Source organism: Aulonocara stuartgranti (genome assembly GCF_965226115.1).
Source record: "Aulonocara stuartgranti genome assembly, chromosome: 14".
Taxonomy (NCBI): Eukaryota; Metazoa; Chordata; class Actinopteri; order Cichliformes; family Cichlidae; genus Aulonocara; species Aulonocara stuartgranti.
In genome coordinates, this window is record NC_138950.1 from 32250623 (window position 1) to 32272775 (window position 22153).

A 22153-nucleotide genomic window follows, 5' to 3' on the forward strand; every position below is an offset into this window, starting at 1 on the left:
CACACACACACACAAACAAGGAAACAGATGGCCTTGGGACAATTTCCTCACCTTTCTGTCACAAACAGTCTCCATCTCATCACATCCGCTGAAGTTCATTGATTTTAACAAATGTAAGCAAAAAGAAAGAAAAACATCAGAGACAAATGCTTGAGATTCGCATGCTTACTGTATTTCATCAAAAACAACAAATAAGCCACTCAGGACTTTGATAGCAGCGCCTCAAGAAATGGGTTTCATCATGTAGCAATATCACACCCTAGTGACACTTAATGGTTATGACAACTGAGGAATACTTCAAAAACAAAACTCAGATTAAAAAAAAAAACGAAAAACATTTTATTTTACTAGCACCATTTAAAAATTAATCAGTGAGAAATGGCTGTTAAGAACACAAACCTCTAAAAACTCAATCAGCCTAAACATCAGAAATGTTCAGCACAAAGTCCAAAATAAAGACATAAGAGGAAAATCTCGAAAAGCACAACACATAAATACACAGATCGGCCTCTGTGCTGTGAGATTGATATAGATGGACAGCAAAGGGGCAGAGAACAGGAGGGAGGAAATGGAAGATGATGAGCAGGAGAAGGAGGAGGCGGAGGACAGATTATTAACTATTTCTTATCAGCTTCAGACGTGGGTGATAAGGGATGATCGGGTTATAACGTGATCTGATCAGGACGTTCCTTTCTCCAGCTTCTCCTGGGCAGCTGTCTTTAGCCAGTTAGCCACGTGTTTTTCAATCTCCTGAGAGGTGGAAAGATGAGAAAGAAAGGCAGACATACATTAAGGTTTTTCATGTTTCTAATGCTACAACTGCTTGAGGATTGTTACCACACTATACCGCAAAGCAAAGGTGCTTCCTGGGTTAGTATGTGGTTTAAAAGGCTGGTTTTGATATGGGAAGCCTGCAATGTGTGATTTGCAAGAGTGCAGTAAGCACTTGATTTGTGATTGTGCACCACCAAGCAGCACTTAAGTGGTTGTTTTGTGCACTATGATATATGAATCACAACTAATTTGAGATTTATAGATTATATATCTATATATATGCAGGACAAATCCACAATACTGTGTAAAAATGCATTCCAGCATTTAACTGACACTTTCACAGTATAGTTTATTATATCACGAGGCAGTATTTTACAACTCTGACAGTTATTAAAGCTGGAATTACCTCATTTCTCTTTAAAGGAGACAAGGCACGCTCTGGAAATATATGGTGTAAATGCTGCAATGTAATTAACCAGCAATGTGCAGTTGCATGTATTTGACTAGAGAGTGCATCATCTTTGTTGTTAACTCATATCAGATGTTCTACTTCTAAAGTTTGGAAGTTTAATTTAAGTTCAAAAATAGCTAAAACTTCAGGTAAAATGCACTGATTTGAATTTTACTTTAAAATGTGGGCATTGTGGATTTTGTCCTCTGTTTCTTAGGCTGAAATAACGTCAGGATAGGATCTGTTTACTCTTCAAGCGCGCCTCTGTGCTGTTTTAAGACAGACATGGAAAGAGAGGAAAATATGCTTTAAAGGATTACAGCACTGACTGGTGTGTGAAGCTGCTCTGAAAAATGCTTTTCAGATTGAAAACTTCTCAGTGAGGCGTGGGTACCTGTCTGGCTTTCGTGAGCGAGCTGCGGTCTGTGACTCTTCTACTCGACATGTCAGCGCAGTGAGCAGTGTCCTTAATGAAAATTGTCTGGGCCTCCTCTCCTTCCTCAGTCCCGTCCTGCACCACCGACAACGTCTTCCACGGGTCGATTCCTCCTGTGGAAGTGATAAAAAAAAGTCTTCAACAGTCAAGAAAGTGCTGCAGCCCTGCTGGTTATCTAAATATGTAAGAAAAGGCGGTATTCTCTGTCTCGCCTTACTTTTGTATTTTCTCTGTAAATGTGTTGACTTTGTCTGTAGTAAACCCACTCTCACCATTAACATAAAGGATTCTGTGTGTGTGGGGGTTGTCTCCTCCGTAGTAAGTGTTTGTGAAGGCGATGCGAGCAGGCAGGGAATGCTGGGAAATACCAAACAGCGTGGTACAGAGCTTAGTCTGATCCTGCAGGGTCAACATCCCAGAGAAAGGACAAGTGGCGTCCTCACAAGTCTGGTCTACAAACATGAAAAGAAAAAAATCACGTATGATAAAGAAGTGTTAGTGTGTGTGTGTGTGTGTGTGTACATGTCTACATGACTTTGTGAGGACAGAAAATTGGCATGCCACTATACTTGTGGGGGACAACAGTCACTTATGGGGACAAGATGCCTATCTCCACAAGATTGAAGGCATTTTCCAGGCTCAAAATGCTGTTTTAGTGTCAGGGTTACAATTAGGTTATGGTTAGGTTTAGGCTAAGGGTTAGGCATTAATTTTCTGATGGTTAGAGTACGCAGCTAGGGAAAGCATTATGTTAATTATGTTAATTACGCTAATATATGAAAACAAGTGTCTGTGTGTGTTTGTGTTGTACAGAAGCCAAATTCAGTGCATGTCTGGTAGGTCCACTGTCTCTCTCCTCTTCTGCCGGCATGGACTGACGTGTCCATCAGATCCTTCATTGATTTCTCATAGGAGATGTCCAAACACGGCTCCTTACTGGTGAATCGGTAAATCTGTCAAGTGCAGAAACACATGCAAAGAGACAAAAAAGAAAAGAAACAAAACTAGTAGACAGATGTTGTGGGAGTTGCATAAGGGTAAAGGCATAAAGGAATCACAAATGCTTGCACTGCTTGTTTTTAGCTCTGAGAGGGACAGCAGACATACAGGAAAATGGCTCAGCAGTGACATCTGGTGGCCACATATCGACATGTAAAGGGGGAGAAGGAGCCCGCTCTGTTCTCCATACCTGTGAGAGTTTAACAAGGCGGTTGTAGGCTTCCATCCCATCCTGATATTCCTGGCTGTTGTTGGCCATTATGCCACAGAGCTCATTTATCGACATGAGTACCCCCTCTTCATTGTACTGCACTGCTCCCATGAAAATGTCGGCCAAGCTTTCCATCAGCTCAATCTAAAGTAAAGGAATATGTTATTGTCCACTTGCATAAAAACTGGAAAGAGATAGATACAAATAAAGGAAAGAGTTAAAGAGAAAGAAAACAGGATTAAAATAAAGGAAAGAGTTAAAGAGAAAGAAAACAGGATTAAATGAGGAAAAATATCGATTGCCAACTAGGAGACTACGTGGAAATAATTTGAAAAGTATGTCTGTGAAGGTTCTCAGTCATCCAGGTCATCGTAGTCAAAGGAGCTTGTAAAGAAAAGCTTCTGGACTTCTTTAAATTGCTTGAAGACGGTTTACGACACCAACTCTCTGCCATCTATAATCCAGTTTTGAGTTCCCTTCCCAGACTCCTTAACGCCCACTCACATCCTGGGCCATCTGATCTTAGGAATTCACATGATAAGGTGGGGCCAGGTTTCACAATGAACTCATCCGAAACTCTGGCTGATTGGGACCCACACCCAGTTTCACACCTTGGCTCAGGCGAGTAGAGGATCATCAGGGGGTCCTTTTGTCCCTCTGTGGGGGGATACTCCCACTAGGTTTATATCTGGGACTCTCCACCATTTGACCTTAGAACTGAAGAAGCTTCTTGGATGAGAGGTGAAACGTCTTCAAGTAACTTAAAGAAGTGGAAAAGTACACTAATATTTGAAGCCCAGTGTTCAAATAAGAGAGCAAAATAGATTTAGTGAGCAAATTTAATGCTTAAACTAATGAACATACAGAAATAACTTGTTAACTTTAGATGATAAATACTAAAAAGTGAATGATATTAATGGAAAGTTAAAAGTAATGAATAAATGGTAACAAGAGATTAACATGAAAAGTTGAATCTGTGTACAGTGTTTGTTAACCAGCCTAAACACTTTGACAGCCCACACGCAGTCAATACAAGTAGGCAAATAATTAAGCCCACTTTATGTATACTACTACTTAAAAAACTCTTTCATTTGACCTGGACTGTGAAAGCAGGGCTAGGTCTAAAAAGAGAGCTTTCCCAGGGATCTGGAGAAGCCATGAACTGCTATGGCCAGCAGTTTAGTGGCCACATTATATTGAATGTGAAAAGTAAAGGAGGCTTGCATCCTCTTTCAGTTCAGGTTTTACACATCAGGGTATTATCAGGACATTATTTGGAAGGGCTGCTTCCTCAGAAAGCTACTTTCTCTTTATCTGTGTGACAGATCAGATAACGTTTGGTTGAAAATGGGTTATGAAATATGAAAGTGATCCCAAAAGCAAATAATCAAAGTGCTGGAATGGACCACTGGTCCAATTGAAATGCTATGGTGGGACCTTAAGCGGGCTGTGCATAAATAAATGCCTGCAAACTTCAAACAACTGAATCAACATTGCAAAGAAGAGTGGGCCACACTTCCACCAGAACAATGTGAGAGCTTGAAAAAGACATACAGAAAACAGACACTTCAAGTTACTGCTGCTAAAAGTGGTTCTACAAGCTAATAAATCATGGCGTGTGCTCTACACACTGCTTCTGCTTTTTGGGGTTAGCTTTTGTTGTTGCTGTTGTTTTTCATTTCTGTTTTCTGGCCTCAGAAAGGATCATGCTAGTACATACAGAACACCTAATGGCTAACACGGCGGTCCACAAGAAGAACTGTTGACAGTACACGCTTTAAGTTCCATTTTTGAACCTCATGTCATGACTCCCATTTTGAGCACCCTCTTCAGTAAAGTCTGGACTCAGTGACCCATAGCTCTTTATTAGGCAGGCAATGTCATGGTCCTGAGTCTGCTGACTCAGTGTTTTGTGTTTCTTTATGCTTTTGTTTATTCTGAGTATGTATTCTGTTATGATTTGTTAGGTTTCTGTTCTGTGCCTGCCCTGGTCACACTGTCTGCTTGTGAATCTGTCTGTTTAGTTCAGTGTCATGTCTGGTTCTCTGTGTCTGAGTTTCCTGTTTTATTCTGAAGGTCCCCGTCTCATGTGAGTGTGTTCAATTTACGTTTCCCCTGTCCCGTCAGCTCCGATTTCTCCCAGGTGTGTTGCCCACCTGTCTCTCTCATCACCAGTCCACTGCCTGCATTTTGGGTCCGTTTCCTCCTTCACCACATGGCTCGCCCCGGCAGCCATGATAGGCAAATGAATAATTTTGAATTAACCTCCATATTTGTTTAAATATATTTAGCAAGAGAGCAACACTCTGGACAAGTACCATATTATGTTTTGCAGTGAAGGTCTCGCAACTACAGCTTTGGCATTTTACCATCAAGTTGAACTTTGCAATAAAATGCAATAGTATACCTGACAGTTGTCCTATGTTTATCACAGAAAGACTGTAGACAGGTTTAAAATAAAGCTGCGCTTTCTTTTTCACATGATTGCAAAGGTTCAAACAGCTTATTACCAGCATACAGTGGGAAAAGAAAGTTATCACAAAAAAGTATATATTTAATTTTTTTAAAAAGCAAAAAATGAACAGAACTGCGTGAACAAGAGCTTGGTGTCCATCAAAGCATGTCATCACCTGATCATAAGGATCCTTGGGGATTTGACAGCATCCAAAGTCTGAGGCTACCTGGTTGATATTTCCACTCATCAGAGCTTCTTTCACTGCAGCAAACGCTTCACGCACTTTAGACAGACACTGCAGGAAGTGGATGGTGTGAAGTTAACAGACAAAAGTAACAGACTAAAATCTAATCCCTGACACATGATGCACAGATGGTGGCAGACTTCTCACCTTCTCTGAGCCACCAACTGCCTCATTCAACAGGCTCAAGCCAACAACCTGAAATAGAGGAAAGGGCAGATATGTGATTCAAAAGGAAATGAACTTCAGTAGACACCTTAGTTGTTTGGAGGGATGTAGGTACAACAGAGGAACCTAAGGTCAAGTTCTGGTTATGGAGGAACCTTTGTGGTGTACTGACATCAGAAGGGAAAAACTGGACTTGATCACAGTTACTTCTTTGATGGTGAAAAACACATTCAGCCCATAAGAGTCAGCGATGAAAACACAAAGAAATCAATAATAATTAAATGAATGGTGATATTAAATCCTGTGACCATGGTTTGTGTCGTATTACGTTGTTATACTCAGAAAAGTCCAGCTTTGCCTTGACTGGAGCAGAGGAGGCCACAGCTCCATACACCAGATTGGGAAACTGCAGTACAGAGCGAGAGAAGACACACAAAAACAATTAATATATTTCTGTTGAGTTTACATGATTTTTGTAAAACATGAGGATCAATGTTAACAACCCGATAATCTATACATGTCTTTATATCCAAAACTTAACATGTAACATTCCTCTCCACACTGTTACACTACCTAACACATGACTCCGCTTAATATGGTGACTGAGCTTGGTTTAGCTCCTTGCTTTTGCTATACAGGGACTAATGCAGCAGTCAAATCCATACTTGAAAGTGGCTTCATCCTCAGATGTTCTAAAAGTATTTCCTAAAATCTTCTTTACCAAACACCACTTAAAGACTTCATCTTTCTTTGGGAATGAATTCATGGAGAGCTGCATGCAGGCTATGAAGAGTGGAAGCAGCAATCGATGTACTTTTATATATATGAATATATGCTCCTTCCTGATTTCTTTTGCATATTTCTCACATTTGCAAGTGTCAGATCATCAAAGAAATTCTAATATTAAACAAAGATAACCAGAGTAAATACAAAATTGCAGTTTTGAATATTTATTTATTGGTTAAGTGCTTTTAAGAAGTAGTTTTTTTTTAGTGTATTAAAAGCTATCCAGACCTACATGATCCTCTTTTTAAAAGGTAATTGCCCACTAAAACTAATAACTGGTTGTGCCACCTTTGGCAGCAAGAACTGCAATCAAATGTTTTTGATAACTAATAATATGAGTCTTTCACATCACTTTGGAGGAACTGGAGGATTTTTGAGCATGAACGGCCTCTTTAAGGTCATGCCAAACATCATGATTCTGGACTTTGACTAGGCCACTCCAAACCCTGACGGCCAGACATTCTCCTTCAGGATTTTCTGGTAAAGTGCAGAAAAGCTTTGGTGAGGCCCCCCCCCCCTTATTACCTGAAATCACTATTTAAAATACTGCATTTTACTCTGCTTATATTTGGCTAATATTAAAATTAGTTTGATTATCTAAAATATGCAATTCAACATGTGAAAGATATGTTAAAAAATCTGAAAGTGGGGAACACTTCTTCATAATGTAGCTGATTTTAGTCTTTTTATGGGATTTACTAACAAAACCATAGAGGTAGCATAGTAACGTCATGACCTCAGAAAGGGTACTGATTAACTCTTTGTCTAGAAAATCATTGCACAAGAGTAACCACAAATATTCACTTAAAGAATCATCTTCTTTTAGTTTGTGGACTTGAAAATGTAAGTAAAAAAAAAAAGCAAGTGATACATTCATATAGTAAGATGAGATTCAGTACTTTCTTATCTCCTCAGGGTATAAACAGAAGAGCATCTATGAATTATTGCCTGTCTACAGTTCTTCGGAAACAAATGACTCACGCTGTGTTTTTCCCTAAACTAGATCTTTCCTGTCAGTATGAAATACAAATATGTTGCTCTGATCTGTTTTTGTAAAATGATATAGAACAAATATCTCAGTCACAGTATCAGGAATAAGAAGTGTTGTTCCAGAAGAACAGTCAATAAGCTCTAAAATCTTTCTCTGTCTTTTATAGGATTAGTTTTTAAAGATTGTGAGGTGCTGTATTTTAAAGTTTGAAGCCTTATGCATCTTTGAATGCTTCCATATGTAAACCATGTCCTGTACCTTTCCTCTGAACCAGGCTGATAGAGCTCCAGAGTATGAGCCTCCGAAGCTGATCCATGTGTTTCTGTGCGTCAGATTGAAGTTTTGGCTGATGTACTGGTGGAATGCAGCCAGGTCAGTAAGTCTGAATGAAAAGAAACAAATTACAAAAAATAAAGTGCACATGCATCTAAAGAGGTCTGCACAAAAGTCACGAAGACAAATGTAATCAGATAGATGAAACGACAGAGAGATACTTGGAATCAAATGTACAAAATTACATTAGATTTGCCTGACTTACAAATAAAATTACTGATAGTCTATGTCCTAATGAATCCTAAGATAGACAGGTGTGCATTCATATGCAGGAGAAATGCGATGGGAAAGATACACATTTGCATGATGAACACCCACACACACACACACACACACACACACACACACACACACACACACTGGTAGAGAGTCAGCACTAACGCCTGCTGGCTGCTTAGGTCTGCCAGGTTCTCTGTTTTGAGGCCATCAGGGTTAATGCTGTCACCATAGAAACGATGCTCCAGAGCCAGAAGTAGAGCACCGTGCTCTTCAGCCATGTCACTATGGTGACCTGGGAAAACATGTTCGAAGCAGATAAGATTCATTTTGAAGCAAGCCCTAATATTTTTTTAGAGATGCAGGTACGGTACACGAGAGGCTTAAAAGTGAGTGTAACTTTAAAAAGTTACAAAGTGTCATGTGTCCAGCTACACTGTCCTGCTACAGTCTGAGCAAAAAATATGGAAACTATTAAGTGGTAACTAATGACTATTTGCACTATTGATCAATTTTATACAAACAAGATGATGCAGTTTAATAAATAAAAGTTTATAATATTCAATCACATAGAACCACGATGTACTGTAGATACAAAACTATGTTAAATATACACTAACTGGACACAAAATGTAGAAATCTAACAAAAGACATACAGAGACGCATTGATTATAACATGATTCCTAGAAAATATGAATAATTATGAAATTCTAATTAATTGAAATAGCTGCAGCTCTGTGCTTTTTTACAAACTTTGACCTTTACCGTGAAAGATTTAAGCTCTGTAATTAATTTGATTTCGGGTGGAAGTGTATTTATAGATAACAGGCTTTTACAGAGAATGCTGATCTTCTCCATATTGCTGTGACATTTTACACTTCCTGTTCACTATTCTCCTAACGATTCTTCTTCTCTTTGGTCATTTCTTGAAAGAGGCTCTGGGGCTAGACTGTTTGCACATTTGAAGACAAATTTCAGAAAACACGAATGAATGAACTCTCGATATATATATATATTTCATTAAAATATGACAGTGGTGCCATCAGAAAGGCTTTTCATCTATAATCTTCTTGATATATGAATGGTGACGGTGATGATTGAGCCTGTACTGCCATACAATGTGAAAAACAAGAAAATATCAAAATGATAGCGTTGAATTAGCTGTGAAAATAAGTATAATTTCTTGTCAACCATCATTTTGGCATTGTGCTTAGAAAAATCCTAAATGATCTAAACTATTATCAAAATAATGAACTAATGATTTATAAAAACCAACATCTACATATAGCTAATAGCTATAGCCATTCAAATACAGCCTCCTCCCTGACCTTGCTGGACCTATTAATCACTTTCCTTATTTTCTGTCATAAATGCACTGTGACTGCTGTCTGTGCTCATATTAAACATGGCCGGTGTTTATAAAAATTAGGTCAGTGTATGAGTTGTAGTAATCGCTGTGAGGATAAAGCTGATCTAAATCCTCAGTATTAGACTTTTTTTTTTCTGTGATTGGATCTGTATGATGTCATAGAAAAGGGATAACTATAATAAAAAGTATGCATTTTATTTATATACACCTTTCAAGACACTCAGTGGTAAAAGCAATTAAATAACAAAATCACAGTATGGACAAACTGACAAACTGACTGAATTAAACATCAGAGGTTCATAAAATTAAAATTAAACAGAAAAAGCAAGTTTAAAAAAAGTCTGTTTTAAGGCTTGCTTTAAAGATAGGGAGAGAACCAGTGTCGCAAATGTGGAGAGAGTTACAAAGACAAGGGGCCAATCGGCTGAAAGCCCATGGTGGTGAGGCGAGCAGATCAGGAAGATGTTAGAGAACGTGAGGGAGTGGCAATGTGCAGAGTATTAGTGACATGGGATATCATTAATATGACGATCTCTGCAACACACTTTCTGGCTATATGAGTACTGAAGCTCTGCTTACCAGCTTTTCAAGTATTCTGTTTATGTGGGGAAGCCAATCAGAAGAAAGGTTGCTTATAGGAAAAATGGACGAAAAGGGGAAGGGAGGAGGAGTTCAAAGATCTTGCAAAATGACTCTATTAATATATAATAGGTCTTCTTTAAAGTTTTGTCGTTGTTAAACAACAATCTACGTAATATTAATGATTAGTGATCTACTGTATATTACGTAGATTGTTCCACAGTATATTTTTAGCAGTAAAGTATGATAACAGGTGAATTTAGTATAGAAGCACTGTGTCTGTGTGTTTTAAAATTGTAACCCAGTACCAACATCTACTTTTTCCTAGGTCTCCTATACACGCTTCTCTGGGGGATTACGGGTACTTACAAAACAAGTTTTAGGGTACAAAAAAGACAAAACACAGATATACTCGCAGATGAGCATCACTTTACCTCCAAAGTTTGATTATTAAGTCATTATGTTGCCAGTTCTTTGAGTGTTTTGAACACTGATTTCATATGCGTGTCTGATCTGTGAAAGGCACAAACAGGTGACGATATGTGCTGTATTTTACACTACCTGTCAGAACATCATACTCAACGAGGGGCCCTTCTCCCCCAATGTAGAGAAACACCGGGCCATCAGGATGCTGCCAGTATGCCTCATTCACAAAGAACCTCTGGAGGACATTGAGAAAAGTACAAGAAGAAAGACATGCTTTATTTATGCTCGCCCAAACCGGCAGCAGTGCACATTCAAGGACTTGCTCTGAGTAATCCTTTACTTGATGCTGGAGTGGGCAAATTTGCACATTGGCAGCCTCAAATGGCTGCAAGAGCTAAATGAGGCCGAACATTTCAGTTCATGCTGTCAGGAAACGCCACCCTGTCACTCCGTGCTGAATCAGGAGTGATGAAAAAGGTTCATCTAGTCTACATTTCTCTGAATGGACCGCTCACTCTCTGCTTCTTAAGAACCACAGCAACTCAGTTTAGCTCTTATCTCCACAACAAAGTGAAAGCAGCAGGGTTCAGTGGGACGGGACACTTGCTCTGCTGCACGCAGCCTATTTTGCGATTTGAGCTGACAGGGCATCTGTTTTATCAGCGTCACTGCAATCCAAGCAGTCTTCAGAAATATCACACGATGGCATCTTCTCCAGTGCTTTAAATAAATTATGGCCTCCTTTTGGTTCACAGGATCTGACTGATGGAAGAGTTCTCTTATCGTTAACATAGATTTTCAAAGACCTCTCAAACATCAAGCCTTTAATTATCAGCACCATGCACTCGCACTGGAGAGGTCTGTGCCCAGAAGTGAAATGTAAATTTAGAGTCATATTTAAAAAGTAGAAAATGGATATCGTCCATATTTAGCCAAGCCGGCATTTGATTCTCTTTGATGCGATGCCTACAGATAAGATAAGACGATATACGGAAATAACATCAAAAACTAACATTTCGTAATATTCTTCATTATCTTTAAAAAAAAAATCCCTAATAACATAACCACACCATTTCAAATCCAAAATATTAAAAAAGGGGACGAGATGCTCCTAAGGGAGTGACAGGCAGACTCTATCTTTGATCAAACCTCTGGCATGCTCTATTATTTTGTCTGTTTAAATGTCATGCCAAAGTTGGAAGAAGCTCTCTGAGGCCTTCAAAGACAAGCTCGAGCTTATTAGTCTAACAGAGAATAAAAAATGATTTCTAAATTTCAAACAAAGGAAACAAAACTTGAAGTTGGTCTGGACTTGGACTGGCTACTTCAGCAAATTCAGCGCGAGAAAAGACAACCTGAAATAGAAATTCTCAAGAACCACAAAATATTATCAGAGAACCTGCAAATAACTCTTGCAAATGGTGATACCTAAAAATGCAAATTTTACACATACAAAGCAGGCGTTATGAAATGATGTGCTCTGAAGGGAAATGTGTTTGCTGCATACTAAAAATAGCATGTTGGGAGAAGAACCAACTATGAAGCACTGTGGTGGAAATGTTCTTCTGCATCAAGTCAACGAGTGCTTGAAAATAATAAGATTGTTTATCTGAAGGTTTGAGCTGAACCTTTTGTAATGATAAAAATTCTAAACACGCTGCCAAATTCAGTGAAAAACTCAGATGTGAATCCAAGTGGGAATCAAAGATGTCAAAAAAGTCATTACAAAACACCTGTAAGAAGTTATTTTTGCTAGAGCAATAGCAAAATTTCCTTTTCCCACATATGATTATTTTATATATTTTTCAGTTACATAAAAGTTTTGTTGTTTTTTTAAAAAAAAAACCTCATTAAGTCTTTTTCTTTTAACTGCCTTTAAGTGAATAACCTTTACGTGCAGGCAGGGGTGTGAAGCATTAAAGCATTGCTCAGCGTTCCTCTACCTGAGGGAAGGTGTTGCTATTTTGTTGGTTGAAATGGTCCAGGGGCTGGACAATCCAACCCTCCTTCACGTGGTGGAGAGGCTGATGAAGACTGACTGTGAGCTTCAGGAGAAGCTGCTTGTTTTTCTGAAGCTGGTTGTCACGTGCACGCCTCTTGATCATCCTCAGAATCTGTCCTGTTAGCAAAAAACAACAAACAAAAAAAAACATAGGACAGAAAAACAACTGTGAAACTGCTTAAATTAATGAATCGAAACTTGAATAGTTTGTAATCTAAATCATAAGCTAAACATAATTTATGCAAAATAATGGAGAACTTGGCACCGTCTTAGCTCTGTTGGCCAGATTAGTGATATGAACAGGTGAACCATATTTTGTTTTATCTAAACAACTGATTGATCCTCATGTGACTGAAGATGATGAATGAATCCAAATTTGTCTGTCATGGACTGCCCAGCGTGGGATCATCTTGACAGAGAACAGAGCAAAAGGCAGAAACATCCAAAAAAGAGCTTTGAATGACATTCAAGAAGTCTAGAGAAATATTCCTGAAGACTATTTAAAGAAATTACAAAAAAGTTTGACCAAGAGGGTTCAAGCTGTGTTGAAGAATAAATTCATAGAATTGTAAAAAACCCTGTTTTTGCCTTATATACTATATTGTATACATTTTAAACATTTTAATAAGCAGTTATTTCTTAATTCCCTAGGAAATTATGAAGCAATAAGGAATTGGTCAAGGCCTGTGCACAGTACTTTATATCAAGATCTAAAGTATCACATTTAGTGGAATTTTCATTAACTCACCAGAATAAACAAAGTTTAAAAGTAGCAGAGGAAGGAGACAGCGCAATGTTAAGAAATTCATCTTAAATGCTATATCCACTCTGTAACACACAAGACGTCACTCTATGGGTCCCATATATAGTCCCTGAAGGGCTCCTGTGTGTGTGTGTGTGTGTGTGTGTGTGTGTGTGTGTGTGTGTGTGTGTGTGTGTGTGTGCGTGCGCACTAATAAAAACTGCTCAGCAGAAATGAGCATCAGCCTCGTCCTGTAATTAGACCTCTCTGCTTTGTAACAGCTTTTTTCTGAATGGTTGAGTTACAGAGGGCAGTTTTCAACTTTTTGCGGCTTCCTAATTGGGAGTAGTGAGAGAGACTATCCTATGTCCACACAGAGGCTAAGTTCATATCTATCTATCTATCTATCTATCTATCTATCTATCTATCTATCTATCTATCTATCTATCTATCTATCTATCTATCTATGTATTAAAACATACAATCCAAATATTATGGAATGACACCATTACATTCAGGATGTGTACAATGTTGATATATCTGCCAATGCAAACTACTCACCAAGAGGTAGTGAGACTCTTACCTGTGCGTAACTGTTAAGTAGTTATGAACTACTTAAAGTTATTTCTCCTTTCCTGCAATATACCTAAAGTATAATTCAAATTACTTACAGTATAATTATTTCTTCTTCGCACTAAAAACTTGAATCATTACTAGTGTATCTATCAGTAAATATTTGTAGGTAAATAAAAATTATACTTTAATTTTAGAACAAATACTATATTATATTATAGTTCTACCAGAATTTCAAATTAAGTCTAATAGATTTTGTATTACAGTCTTTTCTGTTAAAACCTTTTTTATTTGGTTGTCATGTCTGCCTCGCAGAGCTGTCTCATTGCAGACAGCAGCAGCAGTGACAGCAATTGCAATGTTCAAGTCAGCCAGTGTGGCAGCAGACGGTAAAATTATGAGCACAGAGCTGAATGCTAGTCATGTTAGCCAACTCTACTTTGGTTGCGTGAACTTTAACAGAGAGGTTCTGGTTCAAATATCACAGTGGAATCTTTTGTTTTTGTGTTTGTTTTCTCAACCCCCCCCCCCCCCCCCCCCCCCCCCACCAAAAAAAACCCCCAAGAAAACCCTCCAAAACAAGATAAGAAATCAGGCCCAAGAGGAAAAGGCACTGCTAACTCTGTGCAGAACAACCATCTGCGTTATCTTCGGTATCACTTGCAGACATCTCTATGTCTTGCAATTTGCTCTAAGTGAGCGCTGATGAAACCCACGTACATGGCAAGCAGTGGCATGTTTCACAGGTTCATAATGTCAGGCTGGTTTTATCACCGTGCTAGTTGTTGCTCTGGTTAAGGTTATCTTCCATTCAGATCAATGCAGAGGACACATTTGCATGGCTTGTTTTACATTATCAGCGTTCCAGAAGAGAGTAGAACACAATAGAGAGGCACATTTAAGGCTATAAAGTACTGTATATAAAAAGCCCCAGCTGCAAGTTTAGAAACAAGTTTACTGCATTAAAAGTGGACAATAAGCCAATATGTTTACAACTTATTTTTGCTGTGCCCAAGAGATGCTTAGGGATCTCAGAGCAAATATCACCGGGGAGCTGGTTTGGTAACTCCTTTACGGACAGGGACTCCGGTCAGAGAGTAGGGCACAGAGAGTTCAGTCTCACATAGATTTTAATAATGTGTACTGTAGCCTAATACCAGATCAGTTGCATGGTAAATAGTTTACAGTGCTTTCCAAAAGAATGAAGAAAAAATAAATATTATATTGGTGGTCAACAGAGCCTGTTTATTACTGAAAAACACAAGTGCAACACTGAAACCTGCCATGATTAGCAGAACAACAGTAAATCAAATTGAATGCCTATATTCAATTAATATGACACTCTTAAAACAGGAATACATAAAGGATGTAAGCAATATTACCAACAAATATAATATATTCTCCTCATAATCTAAACTAGCAGACCTATTAATAAAAAATCTTGTACTTTCAGATCTTGTATTATCAAATATTTGGAAATTTACTTTTAGCTAGCATGAACACACAAGATTGGAATTTGCTATTCCTTATCATCCATAGAAAATATGCATAATAGCATCAATCCTTGATGTAAAAATGTACCATCATAAGAACACAAAACATCATTGAGTATTAAGAACAAACAGGAAATCTTACTAGCCATTACAGAGCACTAAAATTACAATAATAACATTGAAAAGTGAAACACAGACTCTCTGACAAGTTGATGTTTTATGTGGTCACTTTTGGATGGTAAACCCTCATATTTGCAGGGTCCTCTAGCAAATACAGTATTTGCACATTAAACAGATTTGTGCCACTGATCCAAAAAACACTAATTTTATTTAAAAAAAATATGAAAGTTGTATAAATGTTAGTTGACCACTAAATAACGGCTATAAGTATAACTCCCAATGTGTAAATATTACACAGTGCTGGCCATCCATTCATTCTGTGGTCACTCTTTGGACTTTTAAAGAACATGGGAGTCACATGTCACAACATGTCTATTTTTTGCATAGATTAGGGATGTAACAAAAACGAATTATTTATAATATTATTTTATTATAACCATGTCATAACCGTGTGAGTGGTTTTGTAAACTACGTCAGATCTTATAAAAGCTGATGTGTAATAAGATATTACATTACAAAATGTTTTAAAGCATATCGAAAGAAAACTGCATGATTAATTTGCGGCACAACTCTTGAAGTACCTCAGCAAACTTGCTGTTGTAGCTTTTACTTTCTACCCTCCATAGTCTTATCTTATCTTATTTCACCTACACAAACTGCACTAGAGGAAACTGTGAATGTTGTGCTTGGTTGCAATTTTTCATTAAACACACTCCTCATAGTAGCCATTCCTCAAGACTTTCTCGATTTGAAGCAATGCATTATCAGGGATTGTAACATCGTGTCCTTTTATTGAATTAGTTGCAATTGTACATTCATATAATATTGCATTCTGGATAAAGTGCATCTAGCAGCAGTTTAGTTTAAATGAAAAGCTCTTCTTGTTAAACAGTTACCCTCGGTTATATTTTTGTTTCTTATTTGTAATCCATAGAATTTTAGGTCAAACACTTATTTATACTTTGACTTTCTTGCTAAGGAAGTTTAATGTTGATAAGTGAACGTGTGTTTGGTTTTTCAAGCTTGGTTGATATCTGAATGTAATGACAGTTTTTCCTCTGAACACTGATTAACGATTTCTGTTAGAGGAAGTGGGGTGGAAGGAATCACACAACTAGCAATGTTTACAGTTAGCCCTAGACTTTATCCAGGCTCACATGTGCCTGGATAAAGGATTTCCTCACAAACCGGCCCCAGACTGTAAGACTCGGCCCTCATCTCTCCTCCACTCGCACACTGAGCACCGGCTCCCCACAGGGCTGTGTGCTGAGCCCCCTCTTGTATTCTCTCTACACCCACGACTGCAGTTCGACCCACAACAACACTCTCATCATCAAGTTTGCTGATGACACCATGGTAGTCGGACTCATCTCGAAGGGAGACGAGGCAGAGTACAGAGAGGAAGTCCTGAAGCTGGCAGCATGGTGTTCAGAAAACAACCTGGCACTGAACACTAAGAAAACCAAAGAGCTCATTGTTGACTTCAGGAGACACAGCACCGACTTGGCCCCCCTCTACATCAACGGGGAGTGTGTGGAGAGGGTCCACACCTTCCGGTTCCTTGGTGTCCTCATCTCTGCTGACATCTCCTGGACAGGAAACATCTCAGCGGTCATCAAGAAGGCCCAACAGCGGCTGCACTTCCTGAGAGTCCTCAGGAAGTACAAGCTGAACTCCAACCTGCTGCTGACCTTCTACCGCTCGTCCATTGAGAGCCTGCTAACCTACTGCATCACGGTATGGTACGGCAGCTGCACCAAAGCAGATAGAGTGAGGCTTCAGAGTGTGGTCAAGACAGCACAAAAGATCATCGGCTGCCCTCTCCCCTCCCTGATGGACATTTATTCCTCCCGCTGCCTCAGCAGAGCAGCAAACATTATCAAGGACAGCTCTTACCCTGGCTTCAACATGTTCAGCCTGCTTCCCTCAGGGAAGCGCTACAGGTGCATCAACACAAAAACCCACAGACTCCAAAACAGTTTCTTCCCCAAAGCGATAACCACCCTGAACTCACACATGCACAGATAACACAGCCCCCCCACTTCCCACTTCCTTTATGGACCACCACTATGCAATACCAATTCTATGTGCAATAACTCAACTGTATATACATAACACTATTTATACCAATTCTATGTGCAATAACTCAACTGTATATACATAACACTATTTATTACATATTACTTACGGCTTGTATATTGTACATTTTATATATATATATATATATATATATATATATGTTTTTCCCTATGTTAATACTGTCCATATGTACATAGCGCTGCAGAACTGTACCCCCCATCATGTTTACACTGAGTAGGAGATGCTCTGTATCTCATTGTACAACTCTATAGTGACAATAAAGGCATTCTATTCTATTCTATTCTATTCTAGACAGGAGATATAACATATATATTTAATTCATAATAACCATTAATGTGAGCTAGATCTTAACTATCTGAAATAGTTAAGATATATTTATTTGAGGTATAACAACATTTGGATTTAATTATAGCATACACCACACAGAAAAACTCAATTTACGTCATCAACCACAACTCTTGAGATGAGTCTACAAATTTCCTGTGCCACTTCATTTCAATTTACTCTTAAAAACTTTCCTCAACGCACCTCACACAAATAAACGGCACTGAGAGGAACTTTGAATGCTCAGCTATAATACTTTATAAAGAACAGAAAAATCTCTTCTGTGATCATGAACACGTCAGTCATCACTACAGAGGACAGGGTTTACGCTGGGGTCTTTGGCTGCATTATGGTGATAGGTCTGCCTCTCAACGCAGTCGCACTGTGGATTCTTCTTCGTCGTCACAGCCTCCAATCGCCCAACGCTGTCTTCATGGTCAACCTGGCAGTATCAGACCTGCTGGTCATCATCTCTTTGCCCATGAGGATCTACTTTCACGCCACCCACAGCTGGCCTCTGAGCAACATAATGTGCCAATTCATCACAATGCTCTTTCGCAACAACATCCGCTCCAGCTCCTTCTTCATTACTTTCATCAGCATGGACAGACTTCTGGCTGTGGTTTATCCTCTGAGGTCACGCCATCTTCGAACTTCATCCAATGCCTGGAAAGGAGCAGCAGTGGTCTGGCTATTTGTTCTGTTAATGAATGTCCCATGGTTTATGGACTTAAAACGTTTTAAAAACAGAAACAATGCCACTTGTTTTGGAACTGTTTCTATGAGTGCAACACAATCAGCAGTTATTTATTTGTATATGGTGTTAATCATCACAATGCTAGCAGTCAACATTGTTTGCACCATTATGGTGTCTTGGACTCTATGCAACCGTCCCAGTGACACTGCAAAGATCAACAAAAGGGTGAATGTAATGCTGATTTTTGCCATGAATTTGGTTTTATTCACGATCTGTTTCTTGCCTGTGCAAATAGGTTTAGCCACAAAAAGTTTTGCTCATTTAGCCCCACTTGTATGTCTTGCTGCTGTGAACTGCTGTTTCGATCCTCTGCTGTATTACTTTTCTTTTGACTCCTTTTGGAAGAAAAAGGAAGATGCAATGAAGGGAGGAGAAATGTAGACGCTAGACATGTTATTTTTGGTATGATATTTTCTTTTTGACATGAATTTTTTCTTCTTTTTTTTTTGGTGAACTAACTTGTTATTGCACAAAATGCTCATTTAGTTCAAGCATAATATCCCAATTCCTAAGTTCTGAAACTGAGCTTATTGTACTATTGTGTGTCTTTTGACTTGCCTCTCTCTGCTTTCTTGTCTTTCCACTCACCTCCAATGATTTGTGGCAGATGGCTGCCCTCCCTGACCCTGGGTTTGTAGGAGGTTTCTTCCTGTTAGAAAGGGACTTTTTTTCTACCCACTGTTACCACAGGTTTGATCAGAGTCATGCAATTTTGGGGGTTTCATTCTAATATTATTTTATAATATAAAGCACCTTTGGGTGACTGTCGTTGTGAATTGGAGCTATATAAATAAAATCGAACAACATTTTCACCAGTAACTCAACAATAATTGTCAGTTAAATGTACTTGTGAAGCTTAGGCAGTGGGATACATAGAGAAAAGACTTGTCAGCCTCACAGTTTCATAAAACTATTCTTTAAATATAAAGCTTCAGGACTGTAGCTGATTTATTGTACATTTTGTACACTTGACGACTGAGGAAACAACCTGTCTTTATCTGCTGGAGAGTTTAAAAAAGACCTCCGGAAGTCCATACCGCAGAACAAGATACTGTCAAGCACGTAAAACAAACCACATTGTAAGTGAAACTTTTTAACTCTTCACACACTGTTCATCACAATGCTCTTTAACAACATCCTCTCAGTGAAAACATCATCCCCGTCATCAGCTTGGAACATCTGATGGCTCTGGTTTTTCCTTTGACGCCATGCCATCTTAGACCCTTGTCCTGTGCCTGAAAAGGATCTACGCTCGTCTGGCTCATTTTGCTGGTAGAGAAACTACAGACGATGTGAGGTTTTGAAAGCGTTTGAACAATCTTGAATTTCTCAAGGCTCTAAGAGTCATAAAAAGGTTAATCTGCATCATCAAAGCTTTAAATAGCAAAATAATCTAGGCTGTTTTATGAGAATTCAGTCACTTTTTGCTAATTATTTGTAACATTTTATGAAATAAGCTTATTTGTGAAAAACAGGAAGTCTCAAGTTTACATGTCTCTATGCAAAATCCAAATCGAGAGCTCATAACACAACTACTTGGAAAAAAAGGAAATAGCTGGCTCCGTAACTGTGGAAACACTTTTGTGCGTTGGTGTAGACCTGCAGCCTGTTTGGTTTGTCTTTTTCACGGTAAAACTAGTTTATAGTTGTAAAATAGTAAAAAGAAAATGGTAAAAACTGGTTTTAATGCTACCTGTTTTTCATTGGGAGTGGGGGGGAAATACAGCTTTTACAGTTAACCTAGGCTCAGGTGTTAATAGTATTGGTTCTAAATGGTGTCAGATTGTATAAAAAAGTGTGTTTATTATTTGTCAAACAAGATATTTCATTTAAAAATGTTATACCGGTAACTATTAACGTCAGCGGCCACGATCGAATTGCACCACCAGATTTCCTGTTGCAATATTTCACACTCCCTAGTCTAATCCACCCTCACTTCACACAGATAATCATCAGAGAGTGGAAGGTTTGCTGCTCAGCTGCAATTCAGTTAATAAGGAGGCAGAAACTTCATCATGAACGCATCAAATGTCACTACAGAGGACAGGGTTTACGCTGGGGTCTTTGGCTGCATTATGGTGATAGGTCTGCCTCTCAACGCAGTCGCACTGTGGATTCTTCTTTGTCGTCACAGCCTCCAATCGCCCAACGCTGTCTTCATGGTCAACCTGGCAGTATCAGACCTGCTGGTCATCATCTCTTTGCCCATGAGGATCTACCATCACGCCACCCGCAGATGGCCTCTGAGCAACATAATGTGCCAATTCATCACAATGCTCTTTCGCAACAACATCCGCTCCAGCGCCTTCTTCATTACTTTCATCAGCGTGGACAGACTTCTGGCTGTGGTTTATCCTCTGAGGTCACGCCATCTTCGAACTTCATCCAATGCCTGGAAAGGAGCAGCAGTGGTCTGGCTATTTGTGCTGGTATTGAATGTTCCAGAGACTTTGGACTTTCCAAAAAATGCAAACCACAGTGGATGTTTTGATTTCAGTCGTGACAGGAAACCAGGTTTAACTAAAGGTATAGCAAATGTACATCTTGTGTTAATAGTCACAATGCTAGCAGTCAACATTGTGTGCACCGTTATGGTGTCTTGGGTACTGCACAGACATCTCAGTGACTCTGCGATCAACAACAAGATGAACGTAATGCTGATATTTGTCATGAACTTGGTTTTGTTTACTATCTGTTTCCTACCTTTGTCAGTAGGTGTAGTTACAGTTAAACCTACTGAATTAAAGCCATTGATATGTCTTAGTGCTGTGAACTGTTGTCTAGATCCATTCTTATATTACTTTTCCTTTGATGGCTTCTGGAAGAAAAAAGAAGATGCGGATCCACCAAGAGAGCAGTAACTTTAGGACATGCTATTTCAATGCATAATTCCAGTCACATTAAGGTTTTCCTATTTTCCAAAAAAAGTGATTGTGTAGCAATGGGACAAGTATTTTGTTCAACTGTATTGTTTTGTTTTGTTTTGTTTTTTTAAATTGTTTAATAAAATGTTTCTGGTGCTTCAAACAACAACAATGATGGACTAAGAATGTAAAAGGCTTGTTGTTAGCAGCAGGAAATTTTGGCAAAATTTGAACACTTCTTCTGTTTTCAAAGAATTATTAATAGTTGGGGAAATATGCTCATTTGAGAATACAGACATAGAGGCACGTGAACAGGAAAGGTGGAGTTGCCGGTAGACTTTTCTCAGCTTCAGTCAGAGACAATCTGTTGCCTCTGTGATGGTGTTGTTCCTATATCATCAAAACACTGTTGGTCCAGCTCCAGCATCGCAACTGACCAATCACATTGTCAGAGCATTCAGTTTGCATTAGCTAAGAAGCTAACTAATGCAATTAAAAACTATCACAAGCAAAGCAAGCTAAATTTGGCAAATAGCAAACCTAATTTGATAATGAATTTGTTATATTGCATTAATTATTAGAAAAAAAACCCCACTTGAGACATTTACTATTTGTTCCAGAAGGGAGTTTATATAAATGGTAAATGGACTGGTTCTTATATAGCGCTTTTCTACTCTTCTGAGCACTCAAAGCGCTTTAGACAACTTGTGCATTCACCCATTCGCACCCATTCGCACAAGCAC

General features: G+C 38.7%; 3 protein-coding genes across 3 annotated transcripts; 2 read left to right on the forward strand and 1 right to left on the reverse strand.

Annotated features, from left to right (window-relative positions):
- Positions 1-429: 429 nt before the first annotated feature.
- Positions 430-13246, reverse strand: prss16 (serine protease 16; the record flags this gene model as incomplete). Its single annotated transcript, XM_082503879.1, has 13 exons — positions 430-750; positions 1620-1774; positions 1934-2113; positions 2473-2614; positions 2851-3015; positions 5502-5621; positions 5718-5765; positions 6064-6141; positions 7771-7894; positions 8227-8356; positions 10571-10670; positions 12379-12554; positions 13186-13246. 13 exons carry the CDS (start codon positions 13244-13246, stop codon positions 679-681), a joined length of 1551 nt encoding a protein of 516 aa, XP_082360005.1. The 3' UTR covers positions 430-678.
- A 4752-nt stretch (positions 13247-17998) lies between these two features.
- On the forward strand, positions 17999-19255 carry LOC309688431 (lysophosphatidic acid receptor 6-like). Its single transcript, XM_082504146.1, has one exon. It carries the CDS (start codon positions 18079-18081, stop codon positions 18925-18927), a length of 849 nt encoding a protein of 282 aa, XP_082360272.1. The 5' UTR covers positions 17999-18078; the 3' UTR covers positions 18928-19255.
- A 367-nt stretch (positions 19256-19622) lies between these two features.
- On the forward strand, positions 19623-21583 carry LOC309688519 (lysophosphatidic acid receptor 6-like). Its single transcript, XM_082504309.1, has 2 exons — positions 19623-19838; positions 20492-21583. The coding sequence occupies exon 2, from the start codon at positions 20562-20564 to the stop codon at positions 21405-21407; it is 846 nt and encodes a 281-aa protein (XP_082360435.1). The 5' UTR covers positions 19623-19838; positions 20492-20561; the 3' UTR covers positions 21408-21583.
- The last annotated feature ends 570 nt before the right edge of the window (positions 21584-22153 follow it).

Bases quoted from the DNA above. Each gene is read 5' to 3' on its own strand.
- LOC309688519 (XM_082504309.1), top strand. From the start codon at position 20,562: ATGAACGCATCAAATGTCACTACAGAGGACAGGGTTTACGCTGGGGTC.
- LOC309688431 (XM_082504146.1), top strand. From the start codon at position 18,079: ATGAACACGTCAGTCATCACTACAGAGGACAGGGTTTACGCTGGGGTC.